The following is a 13,261-nucleotide window of genomic DNA, read 5'->3' as shown; positions in this document are numbered from 1 at the left end:
TAATCTATGCTTTAAATCTATGCCTCTTGCAAAGACCTAAGCATTGGACTGGAAATGTGACTGAAAAGAGGAATTTTGCTGCTGACCTCTTTAAAATTGAGAGTATACTGAGCATGTGTGACTGACCTGAGATCCAGAAACAATTTGTCTAACTGCATGGTCATAAATGAAATAGGTTTGTTTGTGCCATGCAGATACTGTTGAGGCTGGCAAACAACCTCCATCTGCCCAAGGCTTTAAAAAGGTGATAGTCCTTGTTTCTGAGGGAGCACAACAATTGATTTAGGAATCATGTCTTGCAAGCCCTGGGGCAGCGCACCTTCCTTCCAGTATACATGCATGTAATTTAGCAACTGGTGGGGAACAAGCTGATTGCCTTCAAAATACGTAAATTAGCTATGCAAAATACCTCGTCATTTTAAAGTATTGCCATGTGCAGCACTGCTGTAATTGTTAAATTGCACTTCTGTTTTACCAGAGTCCCACCTGACAAAAGTGTTAAAAAAATATATATATATATGTACAGTTCTTGATTAAGACTCCCAAGTCTGTCCCAGAATGAAGAGAGAGCTATGTAGGCACACATCTCTTTATTTGGATGTGTGTATTGGGAAAGATATTTCTAACAAAGCTTTACGTGGAACTACTGCATCTACCAATGCTGCTGCTGTTGTGTGTATCTTCTTGTTTTTTTGTTTCTTTCTTTTAGGGGAAATTAGCTTGTGGGTTTTTTTTTTGCGTGTGTGTGTGCTCGAATTGACTATATCAATTCTACAAGACGGATATGAGATAGGTACTACACTTCATGCTTGGTCTTTAAATGTCTTTAGTCTTCATGACTGGTCATTAAAACTGTAGAATTTAGTTTATAAACTTGCTCTGAAGTAGCTCCCTGCATAACCAGGTTTCAGCAGTGAGAAACAGTGACAGTTACCAGCAAGAGATGGAAGAACGAGGGCTTTCAGTTAAAACTTCTTATCCCCAAGCATAAGTCAAAGCCTGAAGACAGAAAAAAGTACTTCTCTCTATGTGAGCTTTCAGAGCAGTGTATTGCATAATCCAAATTGGTTATTTTTGAATGCCTTTGTTCTTGTGCTAGGAGTTGCATAGAGTATCTTTGAAGGATTCTAGTTACTGACCTCAGCGAGCAATAGGAATAGTCAGCTGTGTTCCACAAGGGTTACAATATTAACTCTACCATATGCTTCAATATTCTGTCTTTCAAGCTGTTTGCAGCTGGTTAAGAAACTAAGGTATTGCAAATGAAAAGCTTTGATCATAGTGATTGTTAGGAAATATGCAGTAAATCTGTGGCAGTTTCTTTAACAGTAATGGGAAGAAGTAGCAAATTACAATAATAAATAATATAGCTAAGGCTTGTTCATCAACATATTATATACAAGAGCATGCAAGTTCAGTTTCTGCCAGTCTTATTTTAGGAAGTAACCCTTTTAATTTCAAGGTATCTCTCAGATAAGCATTACTTGTGGAAGCAGAAGGTTTTAAGATTAGGCATTAGAAATCTGGTTACTTATTTTAGATTTCTGACATTACTGGGGATACCTTGGATGCCTTTGGAAATGTTTTGCCAACAGAAACGCACAAAAAAAAAAAAGGCGATCAAATAAGCTCATGTGAGAAAGGGCCATTAGTTCCCTCAGCTTCTGCAGACCTGCTGTGAGAGATCCAGGCTGGAGGCTGGGGACACTTGCTGACTATGTCAGGTCTAGCTCAAATATTTACCTTGTAGAAGTCAAGCTTGGATACTCAAGCTGGCCTGGTTGGTGATGGTATCTCCTGGAGATAACACGCACCTTAATCCTCACTTTATGATTCATGCAGCAGAAGGGAGAGTTGTGCAAGTTGCAGTAGAAGGATCCCCGAGCTAATGAGAACTTGAACTCTTAAAGGACAGGAACACTAACATAGTAGCAAGCTTTCCATGGCCTTTTTTGATACATTTCTGCGGTAGGTAAACGCAAAAGCAAGTTTGAATATGAGAGAGAATACTTTCAGCCATCAAAGGGAATCAGCAACTGGGACATGACTACAAGAGGGCTAATTAAAATAAGGAGAGCACAGTGAAGTCTTCCATTTCACCTGGTACCTTTTTGCAGATTTGATTCACCTCTGTCTTATGTTTCTTTCCTCCTTCAGGTGTATGTAACTGAACCTAGCGGGATGGAGTTCACACCATGTCAAGTTGAAGCACGTGTTGGCCAAGTATTGGAGCTGCCTCTGAGAATTAATGGCCTAACCAATGTTGAAACAGGCGAGACAGTCCCACTGAGTGACTGCTCACACTTCGATCTAGTTGTGGAAGTAGAAAACCGTGGCGTGTTTGTGCCATTGCAAGGTGATTTAACCTCATCCCTCCCTGTTTTGGAAGTTAAATGAAAATGTTACTAAATCACATACCTCCTTTAAATCAGTGTGTCATCTGCTATCTAGAGTATTGCTAGAGATATGCTTTTAACTTAGAAGATGGGGATCAGGGAGTAGGTATGCAGTTTTATTTTGAGAATGTATTTACTTTTTCATGCAGAACTTCTTTGATATTTTTGATGTTTTGTGGGACTCTGAAAGCATTTTGGCGACTAATTTGTTGGAAAAAGTGCAGTCTGTCATGTCTCTACTGATGCAGTATTTTTAATATGCTTCTGTAACAAAGCTGAATGTTTTCGAGGTAGCACTGGAGGATTTGCAACAACACTAAGACTAAGAACTGCTTTGCCGTTTTTGTCCAGCAGTGCTTTCTGTTCTATAAGACAGTGTTTGCTTGCAAGAAACTAAGATGATCAGCTGATAAAATTTTGCCAAAGCTCTGTCGTTCTAAAATTGTTGCTTTAAGAAATGTAGCAAGAACATGGAATCTACATGTTATTTTCAAAGATTGCCATTAGTATTGCTTGGCTAAATGGATATTGAGCAACGTGTTTGTTCCTGAGTCTGCTGAATTTAGTATGTTATTCAGATGTACTATTAATTTTTTCCCAGTTCCTCTTGTATGGAAGCTCTTTCCTGTGCTACCAAGCCAGTAAAACCAGTCTGCATTGTGCCATCTGTTTCCCTGAGAGGCAGCTATTTTAAATGTCAGTGCATAATTTGCTCTTGTACTGTTTTACTTCCTTGTTGTTTGTTTTATTCTGCAAAAAGAGGGGTGAGGGTACACCCCCAAACTCCAAAATGTTCTGAGTAAGCAGAAAAGTTGCACAAAAATACCTTAACTTCAGCTAGAGATAACTGAAACTGTAGGCAATACAGCATGTTTGTGCAGGAAGGCTCATCTGAACCATGCGACTTATTTGTGCTTAAATACGATACAGTTTCATCTTAAAACAGCGAGATCAAATTATTCTCATAAGAGAAAGAAAATCATATTAGTTTGTACCAGAGAAAAGACTCATGACCTGCTTTGGACAGGCTGAAAATAAAGTTTGAGAGACACGAATTGTTCAGTAATTGTTGGGTTTGAGATGAAAGACAGTAGTGAGTGTTTTACTTAGGTGAAGAGCGTTTCTCTAGTTACTTCTGGTAGAAATGCTTCTGCTGAGAAAAGGTATGTAGAGCAAGCATTAAAGTGTCTAGGCATTTCTCTCCAAATATATATTTATATGTTTTTAATTTATTTGATAGGAAGGCTTAAGCCAACTGCTGATTTTTGTAGTGGAGTCAAAGTGAAAGCTGAAACTCAAGGATACACAACACTTGTTGTTAGTTATACCCACAGTCATGTCCACCTCAGCGCTAGCATCACCATTGCTGCCTATCTACCATTAAAAGTAAGTGTTTTATTTGTTTGTAAAGCAATCCATACCTTAAAATGCCTTTAAGTGACAAATTACAGCTTGATATTATGTAAGTAGTAGGGTTTAAAAAAAAAAGTTGGATGGTTGATTCGCAAGAGAAGTCTTATGCTTTGGTTTGGGTCATTGTGTTTTAATCGTCTGTCTATGGAGCATATATGTGTATATATAAATGTTATATTTTTTATTATATATATATATATATAAATATGTAGTGGAGTTTGTCTACATAGATACTGTGTCTGCAACCCAGAAGGCTACTGAGTGGTGAACTAACAGATTGTTTCAACTTCTGAAGTGGAAAGTGAATTTAAAATCCTTGCCCATTTTTCAGATTTTTGGCAGAAGTCACAATTGCTGTCATCTGAAGAAATATGCAGGACAGTTAATAGGAATAACCCTCATCTGAGTGAACTGCGGAGGAGTGGATATTTTGAGGGTGGAGGATAGCAAGCTTTATAGCAGAGTTCCTCTTTCTGGTTAGTTTGCAGTTACCTGACTTCTACAAGTTATTTTTTCTTTTCTTTTCAATTTTTTTTCTCAATTTATTTTCCTTTCATGTTCATCTTCTCATTGGAAGAGTAATAAGAAATTCAGGGGTAGGGAGCAAAACTGCCAGGTAAATTAAAAGCAGAAATTAAGTTGTTAAATAACCAAATTTGAGTATGTAAAATGCTGAAAAACAACTTTGTAGTACAACATCCAGACAATTCATTCATGAAACTGAATCCTTCAGAAATTGTGTATCTCTTTTTTTAACAGCCTACTTCAATTAGTAAAATAACTGTTCAGCATACTCTAAATGGATTGAAAATGATGTGAGACAAATCTTTTTTTTGACTGTTCATTTTAAATAATTAACAATTGGATTAAGAAGGTAATAAGGGTGCAGTTATGATTCTGTGTACATAATAGTAAATAAAAGTAAATCTAGTTTATGATTTCTGCTGTCATAGTATATAAACTTTTTTTTTTGCAAGAATGGAAAGCTGACATTCATATATGACAGTGAAAAGGAATGTTTTTTCCCTACAAATAAGAGAAACGTTGGATGGTTTATTAAAGAAAACAGGAAAAAAACCTGAGGACAGGGTCAGTATTTGGAAATATAACACAGTATACTTGCGTCTTCAGATGTCAAGCACTGAATCTGCAAAACTGAAGTTTAATAGATTTGACCATGGCTTTTTTCCAAAATCTGGAACAAAAGTTTGTGCAAATCATTCAGACTTGACTGTAATGATGATTTTACTTTTTAAAGATTCTTTTCTGACAAAAATCTTAAATTGCAGAGTATAATTCATTGAAGATGCTGAAACATCCTGAGCAGTGTGTGTAAGCTTTTCTGTTGTTGGCAGTACATGTGAGAGAGACACAGTCTCTTTAATGAGGATTTTTTCATATGTATGCCATCATTCCCGTTTACTAGCAAGCCCCTTAGGGCATTATAACACCATTTTTCATCTATAAAGTAAAATGATTCCAGTGTACATAACAGAGCCAAAATATACTGACAGGGAGAGTAGATTAAGTACACTTTTAAAAAATCTTTGCTTAGGTATTCTGTGCTTAAAGAATAGAGATAATTTTTAAATCTGTGCTAAGATAAGCTTCACAGAGTGAAGAATTTTTCTTTGAAGTGTACGATGGTGATTTCCATATTCGTTTCCCTCCTTTCTGTAGATTGAAATATTTATGATGCCCCAAAATGGAGGATGCGTGCATTTTTCTGTCAGATGTCTATCATAAAACAATTTATAGTATAAAAAGTGAGGAAAAATAAACAGGAGTCAAAGGGCAGGCAGCCACTCAAAACTAAATCTCTTGTTTTTCCCGTTGGGCTTTTACCTTTTATATTACAAATATAACCAAGGAGTAACTGGGAGGAAAGAGGAACATTTATGCCAACTCTTCCCATGCTTCTCTCTTCCTACCTAAAGGCACCTGTGGGAAGAATTGAACCATCTCTTGTTAGCTGTTATTTCTTTCTTACTAAACTCAAATGGGGTTGTGGAACACACACTACAAATGGTTATTGTGTTTTAATATGTCAGGTTAATTTCTGTGATGATAAACAGCACAGTCTATCCCAGTGATGCACATCAATCTGAAATTTCTTGTAGAGGTTTGAAGTAAAACTTGGGTAGAAAAACAATTATGAGCACAGAACTGTGCTGGAGAGAGAAAGTGAAAGGATTTTTGAAGAGTAAAACTGGATTTTATTTCATTCATTAAAGTGATGTAAATTTGAAAAAATGTGTTAGATTTCTGTGCTCAGGAGAGTATATTCAGAGTCATTCTCTTGTGGTAGCTCTTCATGAAAGAGATGCGAGTAGAACATAGTTAACTTTTCTCTGCATCCTTGGGCTCTACTGAATAGAATCTGACTGGGTCGAATTGCTGTAGGTGATGCTAATCATTTTGGTACAACTCGGTTCTGAAATAATCAGATTTACAAACCACTGTAAGTAAAAAACATAGACTAATCAAAACAACGAATCGGACTTCTAGGAAGTTTCTTTTGCAAAGTACAGTCAAAGTATTTGTGAATAGAATCATTAATCCCTAGCTGTCATTCATTCCAGACTGTTGATCCTCCATCTGTTGCTTTAGTGACTCTGGGTTCCTCTAAAGATATGTTATTTGAGGGAGGACCTAGACCATGGGTACAAGAGCCTTCCAAGTTCTTCAGGAACATCACTGCTGAGGATGAAGAAAGTATTGGCCTGTCTTTATTTGGACTTCCTACATCTCGGAATAACATCCAGCATTGGGTTAGAGTATCTTGCAAAAGTCTGGGAGAGCAAGTAAGTGCCAGAAGGTGTTTGTGTTGTCCTCCATCAAATGCTGAGCTAAGGCAATTGAGAACAGGCTTCAGACAGATTTATGATACCATATACCTTTTAAATAATGAGTAGTTTTTATAATAAGCCAGTAAAGAACTCACATTAAGTACATTGTTTATGCATTTTCTTCATTGTGATGCTGGTACAGGTTTTAGAGAGTTATTTCATAATGTTACGTTATAAAGTGGTTTATGATGGGTTTATTGCAGTATAAAGCCAAGTCACAGTAACCTTATGTTGTAGAATGCATTAGAACAGATAGATCCGAATAACTGCAGCTTGCTTCAGTTTACATAAATAGGAGTGTAGCAGAAGGTTACTGCGCTAGACGGACTCTTCAGTCTGACCTGCTCCTCTGAACCAAGTTATCTGACAGTGTAATTGTGTTTATTCAAACAAATAACAGTCATGTGAATGGCTGTAGTCATGTTCCACCTGGTCTTGTTTTCTCCAACGTGCAGAAGTGATTTGTCCTGCTTTATGAAGCATTTAGCTTTGATTTCATTTTTTTCTTTCTCCTGTAATTTTGTGACGCTTAAGCGTTTCAGTGTGGCTGCCAAATTGGTTAACTGGTTTCCTCAGCAGACACTGTACAAAGTATAGCTATTTTATGCCCAAAGAAGGGCAACAAAGCCAGTGAAGGGTCCAGAAAAGAATTTTTAAGAAGAGTTGCTGAGGGAACTGGGGTTGTTTAGCCTGGAGAAAAGGAGGCTCAGGGGAGACCTTACCTCACTCTGCAATTACCGTAAAGGAGGCTGTAGTGAAATGGGGGTCAGGCTCTTCTCCCATGCACAAAGTGATAAGGGGAAATGGCCTCAAGTTGCACCAGGGGAATTTTAGATTGGGTATCAAGAGAAATTTTTTACTGAAGGAGTTGTGCAGCATAGGAATAGGCTGCCCTGGGAAGTGGTTCAGTCAGTATCCCTGGAGGTTTTCAAGAAAAGTATAGGTTTAGAACTTAGTAGTGTGGTTTAGTGGTGGACTTTAGTCCTAGGTTACAGGTTGGACTGGATGATCTTTAGTGGTCTTTTCCAACCTGAATGTTCCTATAATTCTGTTTCTGTAACTGGAGATTGAGAAAGGACCAAATATATTTTTGTTGCCTGTGACTGTGGATGCATTGGCTGACTCTCCTCGGTGTTGTCCAGAAGAGATAGCATCTGTGTGTCTTTGGCTACATAAGGCAGATAACCAGATCTGCCTCAGCCTGCTGGGATAACCTTCTCTGTGTTTATGTCCAACTTGTTTTGTTGAGGGTTAAAGAGGGCACGTAAAATAAAGCTCAAGATGTTTTGAACATCTTCAGCTGGTTATAAATACTGTCTTTGAGCTGTTCTATTCTCACTCTGACAAGAAAAAAAACCAGCCTGTTAGCTTTTTAAGTTACGAAAGGTTTGTTTGTGTCAAGCTAGATAGTAGTAAACATGAATACCTAGAAGAAGTTTCCAGGAATAGTACTTTGATAATGGCATAGAACTTCTCTTGAAATGTGTGTCCTTTTTAAATCATGTGTCTTCAATGGTGCTATAAATCCACAAGAAACATATTTTGCTTGTTTCTTTTGACAGCAGAGTATAACTGAGATATGTGAAATAGAATGTGCCTGAACTGAATAGTCTTTTTCTCTCTCCTTACTTTCCTGTTTTCATAATTTTTTAGGTTATTGCCTTAACAGTTGGAAACAATCCCACGGTGACCAACCCTTTTCCAGCAGTTGAGCCTGCTGTGGTGAAGCTTATCTGTGCTGTCCCTTCACGACTCACTTTGACTCCTGTTTATGGAAGTCCTCAGCTTGATCTCTCCTGCCCTTTGCTGCAACAAAACAAGCAAGTGGTAAGGCTGAGAAAAGAAACAAAAAAGTGTTATTGTAACATATAAATCAGTATTTGGACCTCTACATAAGAAACAAAACAGTTGATTTGAAGATTGCGAGGGTTGCAGTAGCTACAGGATTGTGGGCAGCACTTGTATCATTAACTGCTTTTGCAGAGAATAGTCTAAATGTGAGTTTCCTGCAGTGGTCATCTGAATACATTTATAAAGAGATGTTATCAGAAAACAGGAGTATATGCAAAAACACACATATTGTGTCTTCTCACAAAAGAATCACTGTAAGGGTTCAGTGAACCTGACCTGTCTCAAAACTGGGGCTAAGCAGAAGGGGAGAAGCGAATGAAAGCAAGTTGAACTTTTACAACAACAACAAAAAAAAGGGGGGGGGATATATGTTTCCAGTGGCTGTTTTTAAGGATAATCTTTTTCCCTGTACCATTTCACTCTAATCGAAATACTCCATTGAGTATATATAGAGATATTTTACCATGCATTATTATTAGATTATTATTACAAGTGTCCATTTGCATGTGCAGTGTGTATTGTTCAGTGACATCAGGTTTATTCAGTTTTGCAAATATGGGTGGTAGTGCATGGACAAATATGTATGTGTAGATTACCAAGCATTAAAACTTTCTTCTGTATCCAAATGAGTGCTGTCATACCTTGTCTGCCGAGTAAACTCTTTTGTTGTGTTCATATTGCTTAAGGGTATTTGCAAGTCATCCTAGTTTCATAAAACTGCAATACATATGGAGTTGAGGAATCTTTTAATGTTATTTCTTTTACATAACAACAAGATAAGTTTTTGCATATTATAAGTCATTTTAGACTTCACCTATTTTTCTAGCTCTATATGTGTCAAGAGTTAGACTATATCAGTGCACTGTTTTTGCTAGCACATTACACGAGATGAACATTAAAATCTTGTGCTAGATCTTCTGACTAATAGCAACATTTTTTCTTTCTTTCAATTCAAAATACGATATACCTGAGCAGCGTAGTTTGGTGTTGGTTTAGAGTAATTTACTGGTTTAAAACTAAGCAAAACCAACAGCAAAAACCCCTTGCAGTTGAAGTACAACTTAATGACTTTGCATTGATGGCTTATTTTAATGAATATGACTCACGTAATGAATGATACAGTAAGTGTTACAGAACTCAAAATAACTTTTTTTTTTCTTTTCGTGATTAAAAATCCCCTTGAATCTTTTCAGTTCAAAATATTCATTCTTTTTCAGGTTCCTGTTTCAAATTATCGCAATCCGGTATTGGATTTGTCTGCTTATGACCAACAGGGAAGTAAATTTGATAACTTCAGTTCCCTGAGTGTTATCTGGGAATCAACAAAAATGTCTTTAGCTAATATTGAGCCTAATATGCCAATGGAACTGATTCTGAAAGAAGATGGAAGCAGTCAAAAGAAAATGCATGGTAAAAATTAGTTTAAATGAGCATTTCATTATTTGAAGAGTCCAGGATTAAATCTATATGGTAGTGTCTGATCTTGATTAAGAAATTAATGTAATCTGCAGTCGTATTTCAGCTTGTCCTAAACTTGCATTTTAAGCCTGCGTTATTAAACAAAAATAAACAAAAAGCATATTTTTAGTGAGGAAAGTCATTGTTGTCTTAGAATGACAATGGAAGAGGTGAACAGTTTATACTTTGTCTTTTCCTGCCTCGTAATCAGATTTATTTTGCTTTTTGTTTGGTTCCAGGCTTACAAACTGTTCTAGTTCATCACAAGTCTGGAACAACTGCTATTTCTGCAACTGCAACAGGATACCAACAGTCTCATCTCAAGGCAGCTAAAGTAAAAATACCGGTACTAAGGACTCATTTTTTGTTGTTTTTTATTTTGGGGGGAGAGGCAAGGGGTTGGGTGGGCAGGGCAGGACGTGGAATTATTTCCCTGTGATGCCTAATGTGTAGTATTTGTATACATTTATTCCCCCAGTGCATAATAATCTAAAAATAAGGCAACTCCATAACAAATTCTGAAGACAGATTCATACCACTAGATTTTTTTAATGTTTATGGCTTTCTTTTTTTTTTTCATCATTATTTTCTGCTATCCATATCAAATATGTCCTATTCTTTTCCCTTTACATCTTTCATTTAGTTTTCTTTCAATCCAGACTTGTTTAATGAACTGGTGAAGCTCTCCTACTTATCCTTCACCAAAGAAACCATGTGCTTAATGCAGTTTTTACACAGGAAGGCAAATGTATTATTTCCACTTGCAAAACAGGGTAAGGATGTTATAGGTGAGCAAAGCAAAAGCTGGCTGATACTGTCATATGAACTATATGTAAAATCTGTACTCTGACTAATGCCCGTTCTTTGATCTCCATTGGTCATAAAGAAGGGAGAGGATACTCACTTGTATGGTGCCAGCCATATAAATGAGTTGTAATGACAGAAGTCAATAGCCATTCCTTACAATACTTAAATCTGTAGACATTTAACACATGGAAGAACAGCAGCGAAAAGTAGAGATGATGAGCAAAGAAGGCAGATGTAAATAGTAGTTGCTTTTCTGTTGTTGTTGGTGGTGATGTTTTATTTTAACTAAATAAAAGGGCAAATTTCATCCTGTGGAACACCCTGACATGCATAGTAAGTAACTTAAAATATTGTGCTTCTCTAAATGGAAATTCTGTTTCAATTTTGTTAAGCAAGATTTAAATAGGTCCTTGACTATGTACAGTTCTGAATCATGTACCATGAACATAGAGTTGAGACAGAGTAAAATATGGGGCTAGTGGTTGCAGTATTTTTAATCCAAAGTGGGTCACAAATAGACATTCATAATGTGAAGTATACTATGTCCCAGTTGTCTGTAAGTCAAATTCTGCCAAATCTTGGACTGACTATTACTTCAAGTTACTAGATTAGAGAGATGGTACTGTGCCACCTGAGATACTTGGTTCTGTATCTTTTTCTCTTGAGAAAATTGAGTTGTAATCAGGGTACCTGGTGTTCTTCAGTCATTCTGTAATTTTATGTGCTCTGCTTTATTGCATCGATATTCAATATTCTTTCTCACATCTAGACATAAAAAGAAGAGTGAATTCTCTAAACTTTCTCTCACGTTGATAGAAGTTTGTATTATTTCAGTGTGGGATATATACATGCAGAATGGTACTGAAGTTCTCATGTTGTAGTCTTTGTGTTTGGGAGAAAGCTTTTCTGGTCAAAGTGTAGTTGTAGGCATCACTTCTGCTACTGTTACATGGATTTATGTGTTGCTTGTGTAAATTAGATGACTTGCTTTTTTTTTCAAATGCATTAGAAGAAGCCTGCTATATTCTCCTTTCAAAACTGTCCATACTGATTTTTTTTCTAACAGTCAAATAAAAATCTAATAGATGGTATATTAAGATGTCTTGATCACTGTTCCCTGTTTAAGTGGAGCAGTCATTATGTTGTTAGGGAAAGATGACATCCTTTCTACATCAAGGAAATCACTCTACTAATTAGGTGAAATGGGTACATAATACTAACTTCCTCTAAAAACCATTTTCCCTTTTTAAGCTAATGTTGTTATGAATGAATGATTAGACTTGCATCTGGTCCAGTGTTTATGTACTTAAATTTCAGGAAGAATTTCTTTTGGTGGCCTGCTAGGAAGAATCCTAAAAAGATCTTGAAATAGAAGAAAATATTCTCTCTCCACTTGCTTGTTCTGTATGAACTTAAAGCAGGTCTCTGAGTTAATATCCTATCAGTGGATGTCAGACGTGGTTAATTGATCCTGTGAAGTCTTGAGTGCATAGGCCTTTGTTCTTTAGCTTGGACAAAGATGCAGAATATGATAGCATGTCCTGTATCTGACCTTACATGAAGAAGAACACTAGCAGCTGAGAAGAACGCTAGCAGCTGAAACAATTGCTTGACCTTGTGGATGTTCTATTAATGGAAACTTCTCCAGATCTGGCTCTTTGTTCATCTGCTTTAAGAATCCTTTCCTGCACATAAAAGAGACTTGTACCGTTTTCTAACACTTAGTGTTTGCTGTTACACCTGGTAAATCGAATTGTTTCTTTCAGTATGAACCTCTTCTACCTGTGTCTGCTGCTATTGAGCTGATTCTAGTGGAAGATGTAAAAGTCAGCCCTACCGATGTCTCCATTTACAATCACCCTGACATACAGGTAATGCATTATTCTGCTGATTATTCTAGAATATCAAGAATTATGATGTGGGTAAGGATGCCAGTTTTAGCAAAGTACGAGCGAGATGCAATTTAATTTGTGGTGCTTTTTTGTTTTTGCAGGCAGAACTGTTCATCAAAGAAGGTTCTGGATACTTTTTCATTAATACCAGTGTTGCAAACATTGTCACTGTGAGTCATGAGGAAACTCAAGGTGTTGCTTTGGTGAGTGAAGTAACATAATTTTACGTCTGTCTGGCAATCTGAATGTGTGATTTTTTTTTTTTTGTGTGTGTGTTCCAAGTATCGGAAGGGGATTGGTATTGGATGGGATGACTTTGTTCTAAATTCAGTCTCGTACTTTGAGTGTGCAACCTCTAACCCATAACAAAAAGGTTACAGGCATTGTGAACAGGATTACACATCTTCTAGAAAGCTAACAAAGCCTATCTGACACTTGCAGTAATATATTGGTTTCGTTCTTTCATATTTACACTATTTTATTTTTATTATTCTTTTAGTGGAGATGTAAGAAATCCCTTTCACACTTAAGGAGAGAAGGCATTATGTGTTTGTTTTTTTATGTCTCCAATTTTTCTTAAGGGGAAAATATAATT

At 36.7% G+C, this 13,261-nt stretch overlaps 1 protein-coding gene across 2 annotated transcripts in view; it reads left to right on the top strand.

Moving 5' to 3' along the window:
• Positions 1–13,261, top strand: part of NUP210 (nucleoporin 210) — an 81,485-nt gene that overhangs the window by 43,525 nt on the left and 24,699 nt on the right. For both annotated transcript variants that reach the window (XM_080606999.1, XM_080607000.1), the window contains 8 exons: positions 2,158–2,356; positions 3,637–3,782; positions 6,392–6,613; positions 8,312–8,485; positions 9,727–9,919; positions 10,207–10,313; positions 12,541–12,645; positions 12,768–12,869. In XM_080606999.1, coding sequence (XP_080463125.1) covers positions 2,158–2,356; positions 3,637–3,782; positions 6,392–6,613; positions 8,312–8,485; positions 9,727–9,919; positions 10,207–10,313; positions 12,541–12,645; positions 12,768–12,869 — 1,248 coding nt within the window. The remainder of the gene's footprint in view (positions 1–2,157; positions 2,357–3,636; positions 3,783–6,391; positions 6,614–8,311; positions 8,486–9,726; positions 9,920–10,206; positions 10,314–12,540; positions 12,646–12,767; positions 12,870–13,261) is intronic.

The sequence above is a fragment of the Anser brachyrhynchus genome (genome assembly GCF_964034855.1).
Source record: "Anser brachyrhynchus genome assembly, chromosome: 10".
NCBI classification, from domain to species: Eukaryota; Metazoa; Chordata; class Aves; order Anseriformes; family Anatidae; genus Anser; species Anser brachyrhynchus.
The sequence above is the reverse complement of the archived record's forward strand: the minus strand, read 5'-3'. Positions and strand labels throughout refer to the sequence as shown.